This window comes from Schistocerca gregaria, chromosome 4, assembly GCF_023897955.1.
Source record: "Schistocerca gregaria isolate iqSchGreg1 chromosome 4, iqSchGreg1.2, whole genome shotgun sequence".
Classification (NCBI taxonomy): Eukaryota; Metazoa; Arthropoda; class Insecta; order Orthoptera; family Acrididae; genus Schistocerca; species Schistocerca gregaria.
Window position 1 is genome coordinate 575,314,768 of NC_064923.1, and position 12,005 is coordinate 575,326,772.

General features: G+C 44.9%; 1 protein-coding gene across 1 annotated transcript in view; it reads left to right on the plus strand.

Moving 5' to 3' along the window:
- Nucleotides 1–12,005, plus strand: part of LOC126266726 (probable cytochrome P450 301a1, mitochondrial) — a 286,151-nt gene that overhangs the window by 204,360 nt on the left and 69,786 nt on the right. Inside the window, exon 7 of the mRNA XM_049971202.1 lies at nt 7,219–7,420. Within this exon, the coding sequence (XP_049827159.1) occupies nt 7,219–7,420 (202 nt within the window). The remainder of the gene's footprint in view (nt 1–7,218; nt 7,421–12,005) is intronic.

Below are 12,005 nucleotides of genomic sequence, written 5' to 3' on the forward strand. Positions count from 1 at the left end.
ACTTCATACTTCACAAAGTTAATAAGACTGCAAAATGTTTCACTGCCAAAATTGTCAGTTTAATAAAAAAAAAAAAAAAACAGGACACTCGTACTTAATTCACTTGGAAAGGACCCTATCTAGAAATGTGACTGGGGATAATCACGGGTGCGCACACGTAAATTATGAGTTCCAAAAAAACTTACTATTCAAACATACTTCCTGGTCCATTGGATGTATATATTTAGGTAACAGTACTGCTGAAGGTGGTGGCGCTTGTGGCGAATTACAGTGGCTAAAAAATTGGCTGTAAAGCAACCCCATGGTTCTTGATGTTAACCGCGCCCTGATATAACTATTTTTGCCGCCCTATATTTAATGATATTATGGTCGAAGATAGACCACTTTACATCCCATCCGAGGTTAATTTACATTATCGCAAGCTCTTCTTGCCTCAATTTATATATCCAAATTAACCACAATAGATAACCAAGGCTGCCGCTGACCATTCAGTATTACTGTCAGACCTAGGATATGCCACTCGCTACAAAGGAACCAAGCGCCTTGCGCGCCAAGTCCACCTTTTACAATCCCACCAAACCACTCCGTAGCGGCGGGGTTTTCCTACAGATTTTATATTTAGCTTCCCTACTTATGGAGCAATACTATATACTGTGATTTTGCAAATTACTACATTCACAGAGTATTATATATAAAACCAGAGGTACAGTTACAATATAATTTCTTAAAACGGCAAAATAACTAACATAATTATTACACATTTACGCAACCAAAGATCTTGACTATGCAGATACTCTGGTGCACAATCTCAGCAGAGAACTTATAGGAAATATACATAAATCTATCGATTGTTGGTGTTACACACTGCGGTGAGAAACGTCACAGAACATGCACATATACAGAAGGCAGGGCATTGGCGGAGCTCTCACTTGTACTCAGGTGATTCATTTGAAAAGGTTTCCAACGTAATGGTGGCCACACGACGGGAAAAACATACTTTGAACGCGGTATGGCACTTCGAGCTAGATGCATGGGATATGACAAATCGGAAATCGTTAAGCAATTCAGTATTCCGAGATCCACAATTCAAGAGTTTGACGAGAATACCAAATTTCAGACGTCACCTCTCACCATGGACCACGCAGTGCCCGACGGCCTTTACTTAACGACCAAGAGCAGCGGGGTTTGCGTACAGTTGTCAGTGCAAACAGAAAAGCAAGTCTGCGTGAAAAAACCGCAGAAATTAATATAAAGAATATAGCCGTTAGGACAGTGCGGCAAAATTAGTCGTTAATGGGCTCTGTAAGCAGACGACCGACGCGAGTGCCTCTGCTAAGAACACATCGCCTGCGGCGCCTCTCCTGGGTTCGTGACCATATTGGTTGGACCCCAGAGACTAGGAAACCGTGCCTAGTCAGATGAGTCCGATTTAAGTTGGCAAGAGCTAATGACAGGGTTAGAGTGTGGCGTAGACTCCACGAAGCCATGGACAGAAGTACTCAACAACGCACTGTACAAACTGGTGGTGGTTCCACAATAGTGTGGGCCGTATTTACATGGAATGGACTGGGTTCTCTGGTCCAGCTGAACCGATGATTGACTCGGAATGGTTATGTTCGGCTACTTCGAGATAATTTGGAGGAATTCATGAACTTCATGTTTCTAAACAACGATGTCAAGTCATCGGGCCGTAGCTGTCCACGATTGGTTTTTAAGAACATTCTGGACACTTTAAGTGAATGATTTGGCCATCCACATCGCCCGACACGAATCCCATCGAACTTTTATACGACATAGGCCAGAAGTCAGTTCATGCACAAAATCCTGTACTGGCAACACTTTCGCAATTATGGATGGCTGTAGACGCAGCATGGGTCAATATTCCTGCAGGGGACTTCCAACGACTTATTCAGTCAATGCAGTCGATGATACACCGAGATGCTGGACTGCACCGAGGAAAAGGAGATCTGATACGATATTGGGAGGCATTCCATGATTTTTGTCACCTCAGTTTATGCTGCGTTCTCGAAGCTGAAGAGTAATTATCATACACAATACAGAGAAATAAATCTTTACCTTAATTGACAAATGTGCCGTGTGTTACGGGAGCTAGAGACTAACTGCTGAATATAAGGGAGAGAAAAAGAATCTGTTTTAACAAACCCTACTCCTGCTCTTTGTGACAACCAAACGTGACTGGTACACTGGTCAAAACCAAAAGAAGAAAATAGATTTTTCGTGTGTTTTTGGAGCTATGAAAAGAGCTGACTATTGCTTACGTTGGCCGGGAACACAAACTAGGCAGTGAAAATCACGCACCAAGCTACAATAACTGAAGCAATGCTTTAAGCTGGGAGGCAAGCTGTGGCAGAAGAAAATATGAGAAGAATACACCACAGACATCATCGACTGCCAATCGAAAGAATCTTTCTCCCTCCATGTAGATGGCAAAGTATTGGGGGGTTGGGCGTGGGCAGAGCGGTGGTCTGGAATCAGAACCAGAGGAAAGGGTGCTCTCTACGTCAGTTTTTTCAATCTGACAGAGTTCTGGGAGGAGGGGGTGAGACTTTTCTGACTGCAGTGTCTCCTAGGGACTTGGAGTCTGCTGCTGCTTTTTTCTGTCGGACACAGAGCCAGGATTTTATTCTGAGTAAGTGTAACAGTGATACAATACATACATCAACAAAAGTGTTGCATCACCTTAATACGTCTTGCAAATGTGTTGCTATTGTGACTGCTCGTGTACCAATTGGAAGGTCGGCCCTGACATTGTTTTTAAACATGTAATTACCAAGAGCCCTACCTATGGGTAGAACGCCACGCTCGAATGGACTCCAGCATTTGAACTGAAAGTAAAGCAACAGTAGCGACCAGTGATGGGGTCCGCTTCATAACGTTACGAGCAGAAGGCTTGTCAACCAGGGAATGTGGTGCGGACATGGGATCGGTTCCAGTCGACAGGTAGTGTTGAGGACTTACACCACAGTTCGACAGGTGCACAGAATGATCGATATCTACGACTTTTCGATCGAATGAACGGTGGGCTGAACGCTTCTCCATCTTAATTTGGCGTTGAAAGAGGCTACAGAACGTCACCTTCGCATAAGACTGTTAGGAGACGATTACATGATGCCAGTCAAAGCACGGCGAGGACCACCTCGTACGTCGTTCACCACAACGCAATGGACTGCGTTCCAGATGGACAAGATATCCCGCAGAAGGGTGCCCCGGAATCGATGTCTATTTATGGACTGAACTTGAATCGGTTTGTACCCTGATAATCTGAGGCAACGTGTTGAAAACAGTCTGGTAATATCGAACGCCTCGAATATTGTATTCCAGATATGCTAAAAGCTGATTATGGAGTAATGTCCCTAGGTGGCATTTCGTAGGACCATGGTACACCTCTCGCGGTTCTACATCTACATACTCCGCAAGCCACCCAACGGTGTGTAGCGGAGGGCACTTCACGTGTCACTGTCATTACCTCCCTTTCCTGTTCCAGTCGCGTATGGTTCGCGGGAAGAACGACTGCCGGAAAGCCTCCGTGCGCGCTCGAATCTCTCTAATTTGACATTCGTGATCTCCTCGGGAGTTATAAGTAGGTGGAAGCAATATATTCGATACCTCATCCATAAACGCACTCTCTCGAAACCTGGACAGCAAGCTACACCGCGATAGAGAGAGCCTGTCTTGCAGAGTCTGCCACTTGAGTTTGCTAAACATCTCCGTAACGCTATCACAGCTACCAAATAACCCTGTGACGAAACGCGTCGCTCTTCTTTGGATCTTCTCTATCTCCTCCGTCAACCCGATCTGGTACGGATCCCACACTGATGAGCAATACTCAAGTATAGGTCGAACGAGTGTTCTCTAAGCCATCTCCTTTGTTGATGGACTAAATTTTGTAAAGACTCTCCCAATCAATCTCAACCTGGCACCCGCCTTACCAACAATTAATTTTATATGATTATTCCATTTCAAATCGTTCCGCACACAGATATTTTACAGAAGTAAATGCTACCAGTGTTTGTTCCGCTAACATATAATCATACAATAAAGGATCCTTCTTTCTACGTATTCGCAATACATTACATTTGTCTATGTTAAGCGTCAGTTGCCACTTCCTGCACCAAGTGCCTATCCGCTGCAGATCCTCGTGCATTTCGCTACAATTTTCTAATGCTGCAGCTTCTATGTATACTTCAGCATCATCCGCGAAAAGCCGCATGGAACTTCCGACACTATCTACTAGGTCATTTATATATATTGTGAAAAGCAATGGTCCCATAACACTCCCCTGTGGCACGCCAGAGGTTACTTTAACGTCTGTAGACGTCTCTCCATTGAGAACAACATGCTGTGTTGTCTTTGCTAAAAACTCTTCAATCCAGCCACACAGCTGGTCTGATATTCCGTAGGCTCTTACTTCGTTTATGCGGCGACAGTGTGGAACTGTATCGAAGGCCTTCCGGAAGTCAAGGAAAATGGCACCTACCTGAGAGCCTGTATCTAATATTTTCTGGGTCTCATGAACAAATAAAGCGAGTTGTGTCTCACACGATCGCTGTTTCCGAAATCCATGTTGATTCCTACAGAGCAGATTCTGGGTTTTCAGAAATGACATGATACACGAGCAAAAATCATGTTCTAAAATTCTACAACAGATCGATGTCAGAGATATAGGTCTATAGTTTTGCTCATCTGCTCGACGACCCTTCTTGAAGACTGAGAATACCTGTGCTCTTTTCCAATCATTTGGAACCTTCCGTTCCTCTAGAGCCTTGCGGTACACGGCTGTTAGAAGGGGGGCAAGTTCTTTCGCGTACTCTGTGCAGAATCGAATCGGTATCCCGTCAGGTCCAGTGTACTTTCCTCTGTTGAGTGATTTCAGTTGCTTTTCTATTCCTTGGACACTTATTCCGATGTCAGCCATTATTCGTTTGAGTGAGGATTTAGAGAAGGAACTGCACGTTGACGGCAATGTCACTGCTCTGCAGCACATGGACGAGGTTCTGGAACCAACCATGGAACCATGTTGTCAACACTCTGGTGACAGTTTCATCTGGATGGATGATAACTCACTTGCTCATCATTCTGTTCTCGTGACACACATTCCTTCGGCATGGTAGGATCACCGAAACGGTGTAGCCTGTGTGTTCCCTTCACATTAACCCAATCGAGGATGTGTGAGATCGATTGAAACGAGCTGTTTTTCAACGTCAACAACGACCACATAGTCCGCGCGACTTACGCAAAATAGCCATTGAAGAGGGGGACTATTTGTGCCAGGGCTGTGTTAATGACTGCCACGACGGATTCAATCCTGCATTCGAGCAAGGGGAAGTTCCACTGCGTACTGTCGTTGCTCCCGAGTGCTGTGTAAAGACCATGGGAAACAGACGGTTTTGTCGAATGGAAGCGTAGGCTTCCCCGGCCGTAGGCCCTGCCAATAAAATTTTCGTAGGTTATTGACCACACTGTCAATATACGAGTATAAACATGTCCGATGGCAATCAGCTCAGCACAATCCTGATGTAGGCCTCTTCCAATAGTGGCCGAAACGTCGGACAATTTTATATCTTGACAATGCGGTCAACAGCCCACAAGAATTTTATTGACACACAGTTTTGTCGTTACACAAATGTATTTTGATTTGATCTGGTGACCTGAACACAATGCAAATGAATAAACACATATGCTTCGCAGCTAATTTTTGTATTTTTGTGCCATGAATTTCGAAATAAAAAATGAGTACCATCACGTTTCTGACTTTGATAAAGGTCGGATTGTAGCCTATCGCGATTGCGCTTTATCGTATCGCGACACTGCTGCTCGCGTTGGTCGGGATCCAATGACTGTTAGCAGAATATGGAATCGGTGGGTTCAGGACGATAATACGGAACGCCGTGCTGGATACCAACGGCCTCGTATCACTAGCAGTCGAGATGACAGGCATCTTCTCCGCATGACTGTAACGGATCGTGGAGCCACGTCTCAATCCCTGAGTCAACAGATGGGGACGTTTGCAAGACAACAACCATCTGCACGAATAGTTCGAGGACGTTTGCAGCAGCATGGACTATCATCTCGGAGACCATGGCTGCGGTTACCCTTGACGCTGCGTCACGGCCAGGAGCGCCTGCGTTGGTGTAGTCAACGACGAACCTGGCTGCACGAATGGCAAAACGTCATTTTTTCGGATGAATCCAGGTTCTGTTTACAACATCATGATGGTCGCATCCGTGTTTGGCGACATCGCGGTGAACGCACATTGGAGGCGTGTATTCGTCATCGCCATACTGGCGTATCACTCGGCGTGATGGTATGGGGTGCCATTGTGTCATTAGTTACACGTCTCGGTCACCTCTTGTTCGCATTGACGGCACTTTTAACAGTGTACGTTACATTTCAGATGTGTTACGACCCTTGGCTCTACCCTTCATTTGATCCCTGCGAAACCCTACATTTCAGCAGCATAATGCACGACCACATATTGCAGGTCCTGTACGGGCCTTTCTGGATACAAAAAATGTTCGACTGCTGCCCTGGCCAGCAAATTCTCCAGATCTCTCACCAATTAAAAATGTCTGCTCAATGTTGGCCGAGCAACTGGCTCGTCACCATACACCACTCACTACTCTTGATGAACTGTGGTATCGTGTTGAAGGTGCATAGGTAGCTGTACCTGTACACGCCATCCAAGCTCTGTTTGGCTTAATGACCAGGCGTATCAAGGCCGTTATTACCGCCAGAGGTGGTTGTTCTGGGTACTGATTTCTCAGGATCTATGCACCCAAACTGCGTGAAAATGTAATCACATGTCAATTCTTGTATAATACATTTGTCCAATGAATACCCGTTTATCATCTGCATTTCTTCTTGGTGTAGCAATTTTAATGGCCAGCAGTGTATAATTGATTCACTTTTAGTCTTGTCATTTTGTTGTGAATTCAGATCAGTGTAGGACAGAGTGTACTTCAGTTCGAGTATACTCCCAGTTTTGGAGTTGATAATTTTTCCAGTCATCTTCCTCTCTCAGGTTCGTATCAGACCTTTGGAAATCTTTCTCAACCCTTTAGCGAAGCTCGAGCCTGGGACGTGAGGCCATTTGCTTGGGACGTGAGGTCATTTACCATTGCTGTTTGATGCATACTGTTCAGAACTGAATATTTGCGTTTGATCCTGCCTCCACTTGCTGTGACTGTTTCCTTGCAGCCATCTCCCTGGTGGCCCTGGACACGCGCCTCGGCTGCCTGGAGGGGAACCTCCCCTCAGACTCGGAACCGCAGCGGATGATCGAGGCGGCGCACACCGTGTTCGATTGCATGCTCAAGCTGGACGTGCGTCCCTCGCCCTGGCGGTATATCAGCACGCCCAACTGGAGGCGCATGGTCAAGGCGCAGGACTACTTCTACCAGTAAGTGGAGCTCACCAGCTGGCCCCGTCTCGCGCGAATCGCTGCTCTGGGAACGGAAGGCTTCCACCTGCTGCTATAACTCTGAGCAGAACAGCATGTGTTTGGAGGAGAACGCGTACGGGTCTTTCTAACGACCCATTTTGAGTCAGTTACCGCACCAGTTACTAAATGGTTCTTTATTTTACTTCACAAGCGGTCTTGGCTACTTAGAGATCACTATATCTTCCAAAACAATTTCTCTGTGAAAAATATTTACTAACTTCTACATCTCCATCTATACATATACTACGCTAACCACCAAGCTGTGTGTGGCGGAGGGCACAATTCGCGCCAAAGTCGTATTTCCCCCCCTCTGTTCCACGATCGCGATAGGGAAAAGCGACTGTCTGAACGCCTCAGTACGAGCTCTTATTTCCCTTATCTTTGAATGATGATCATTACGTGAAAGTTGGTGGTAATAATATATGCTCTACATCCTCGGTGAAGATTGGATTTCGGAATTTAGTGAGCAGCCCCTTCTGTTTAGCACGTCGCCTATCTGCAAGTGTGTCCCACTTAAAACTTTCTATGAGATTTGTAACGTTATCGCGATAGCTAGATGTACCAGTCACGAATCTTGCCTCTCTTCTTTGGATCTTCTCAATCTCTTGAATCAGACCCAACTGGTAAGGGTCCCATACAGACGAACAGTACTCCAAGACTGGACGAACTAACATATTGTAAGCTATTTCCTTTGTTGAGGGACTGCATCGCTTCAGGATTCCACCAATAAACCGCAATCTAGAGTTCGCCTTACCCGTTACTTGTGTAATCAGATAATTCCATTTGAGATCATTTCGAATAGTTACACCCAGATACTTGACTGATGTTACCGCTTCCAAAGACTGATCGTTTATTTTGTACTCATACATTAATGGGGATTTTCACCTTGTTATACGCAGAAGGTTACACTTACCAATATTGAGACTTACCGGTCATTACACCACGCATTTATTTTCTGCAAATCCTCATTGATTTGTTCACAACTTTTGTGTGATGCTACTTTCCTGTAGACTACAGCATCATCGGCAAACAGTCTAAGGCCGCTGTCAATATCATCAACCAGATCGTTTATGTAAATCGTAAAAAGCAGGTGACCTGTTACGCTGCCCTGAGGCAGACCTGAAGTTACTCTTGTTTCTGTTGAAGTTACCCCGTTCAGGACGACATACTGCTCCCTGTCTGTTAGAAAACTTTCTAACCAACCGCATATGTCATTGGATAGACCGTAAGCGCCAACTTTTTGTAGCAAGCGACAGTGCGGAACTGAGTCGAACGACTTTCGAAAGTCGAGAAATATGGCATCAACCTGGGAGCCGGTATCTAGAGCCTGTTGTATATCATGCACAAAGAGGGCCAGCTGTGTCTCGCATGACCGCTGTTTCCTAAATCCCTGATGGTTTCTGCAGATGAGCTTCTCAGAGTCTAGAAAGGTCATTATGTCTGAACACAACTTACGGAAGCGATTAGACCTAATTCTACACGTATGAGGTTCGCATCGCTCTATGTCACAAATATGTACACTAACGGTTATAAACGAAATGACATCAATTAAAAATTAGCTGCTAACACTGAAGATACTCCATCCCCTATCCCCAAAGCAATTATTACAATTCAACAAAAAAAAAAAAATCTGCCTTCGAAAGGGTAGATTAACTATGGGTCTCCTTTGGCATCTACACGAGCGGCTATCTTTGTCAATCATTTGGGAAATAAATTCTTCAAATGTTCTTCTTGCCTAGCATTTATTGTGCCTCTGGGACGTAGTTCGCTTTCTCACGATTTGGAAAATTTTATTACATTATGTAACTTTGTAGCCAGGCACCCATCCTGATGTCATAACCGGCAAGGTGATCTCAGGGAGGGAATCGTGGTAGTGTTTTCCTGTATACTATCGTATAGTAACTGCTATCTACCATATTCTCTGAGGCGGTATTTCGAGACCAGCCAAACATCTGTTTAAACATGTGTGGGATACTGCCTAAAAACCACTCTGAGGATCGACTGTGTACTAGTCTCCTGTTGTTAATCCGCCGCGTGGATTCGATCCCACTTGAACCAACCTCCCTGTCTCGCAATCTAGCACGCTTGCACGTTACTATATACGAGCAAGTGAAAAAGAAATTTTTTAAATACCAGCCTGAACTTAATGTCCGTACAGGGTGGTCCATTGATCGGGACCGGGCCGAATATCTCACGAAATAAGCGTCAAACGAAAAAACTACAAAGAACGAAACTCGTCTAGCTTGAAGGGGGAAACCAGATGGCGCTATGGTTGGCCCGGTAGATGGCGCAGCCATAGGTCAAACGGATATAAACTGCGTATTTTTTAAAATAGGAACCCCACTTTTATTACATATTCGTGTAGTACGTAAAGAAATATGAATGTTTTAGTTGGACCACTTTTTTAGTTTGAACATTTTATTTCGGTTGTTCGAATGTGATACATGTACCTTTGTGAACTTATCATTTCTGAGAACGCATGCTGCTACAGCGTGATTACCACATTAATGCAATAAATGCTCAAAATGATGTCCGTCAACCACAATGCATTTGGCAATACGTGTAACGACATTCCTCTCAACAGCGAGTAGTTCGCCTTCTGTAATGTTGCACATGCATTGACAATGCGCTGACGCATGTTATCAGGCGTTGTCGGTGGATCACGATAGCAAATATCCTTCAACTTTCGCCACAGAAAGAAATCCGGAGACGTCAGATCCGGTGAACGAGCGGGCCATGATATGGTGCTTCGACGACCAATCCACCTGTCATGAAATATGATACTCAATATCGCTTCAACCGCACGCGAGCTATGTGCCGGACATTCATCATGTCGGAAGTACATCGCCATTTTGTCATGCAGTGAAACATCTTGTAGTAACATTGGTAGAACATTACGTAGGAAATCAGCATACATTGCACCATTTAGATTGGCATCGATAAAATGGGGGCCAATTATCCTTCTTCCCATAATGCCTCACCATACATTAACCTGCCAAGGTCGCTGATTTTCCACTTGTCGTAGCCATCGTGGATTTTCCGTTGCCTAATAGTGCATATTTTGCCGGTTTACGTAACCGCTGTTGGTGAATGACGCCTCGTTGCTAAATAGAACGCTTGCAAAAAATCTGTCATGGTCCCGTAATTTCTCTTGTGCCCAGTGGCAGAACTATACACGACGTTCAAAGTCGTCGCCGTGCAATTCCTGGTGCATAGAAATATGGTACGGGTGCAATCGATGTTGATGCAGCATTCTCACCACCGATGTTTTTGAGATTCCCGATTCTCGCGTAATTTGTGTGCTACCGATGTGCGGATTAGCCGCGACAGCAGCCAAAACACCTACTTGGACATCATCATTTGTTGCAGCTCGTGGTTGACGTTTGACATGTGGCTGTACACTTCCTGTTTCCGTTAATAACGTAACTATCCGGCGAACGGTCAGGACACTTGGATGATGTCGTCCAGGATACCGAGCAGCATACACAGCTTACGCCCGTTGGTCACTTTGATCACAATAGCTATACATCAACGCGATATCGACCTTTTCCGCAATTTGTAAACGGTCCATTTTAACACGGGTAATGTATCACGGAGCAAATACCGTCCGCACTGGCGGAATTTTACCTAATACCACGAACTTATACGTTTGTGACTATTATAGCGCCAACTATGACAAAGCGAAAAAAGTAGTCCAACCAAAACATTCTTATTTCTTTACGTACTACACGAATATGTAGAAAATCCGAAGAAATTCTGGTCGTATGTAGAGTACACAAGCGGCAAGACGCAGTCAATACCTTCGCTGCGCAGTGCCGATGGTACTGTTATCGACGACTGTGCCGCTAAAGCGGAGTTATTGAACGCAGTTTTCCGAAATTCCTTCACCAGGGAAGACGAATGGAATATTCCAGAATTTGAAACACGAACATCTGCTAGCATGAGTTTCTTAGAAGTAGATACCTTAGGGGTTGCGAAGCAACTCAAATCGCTTGATACGGGCAAGTCTTCAGGTCCTAGCTCTTTATTCGCACGAAGTAATGGCCGCTATCGACAGGGGATCTCAAGTTGATTCCGTATTTCTAGATTTCCGGAAAGCTTTTGACACCGTTCCTCACAAGCGACTTCTAATCAAGCTGCGGAGCTATGGGGTATCGTCTCAGATGTGCGACTAGATTCGTGATTTCCTGTCAGGAAGGTCGCAGTTCGTAGTAATAGACGGCAAATCATCGAGTAAAACGTAAGTGATATCAGGTGTTCCCCAGGGAAGCGTCCTGGGACCTCTACTGTTCCTGATCTATATAAATGACCTGGGTGACAATCTGAGCAGTTCTCTTAGACTGTTCGCAGATGATGCTGTAATTTACCGTCTAGTAAGGTCATCCGAAGACCAGTATCAGCTGCAAAGCGATTTAGAAAAGATTGCTGTATGGTGTGTCAGGTGGCAGTTGACGCTAAATAACGAAAAGTGTGAGATGATCCACATGAGTTCCAAAAGAAATCCGTTGGAATTCGATTACTCGATAAATAGTACAATTCTCAA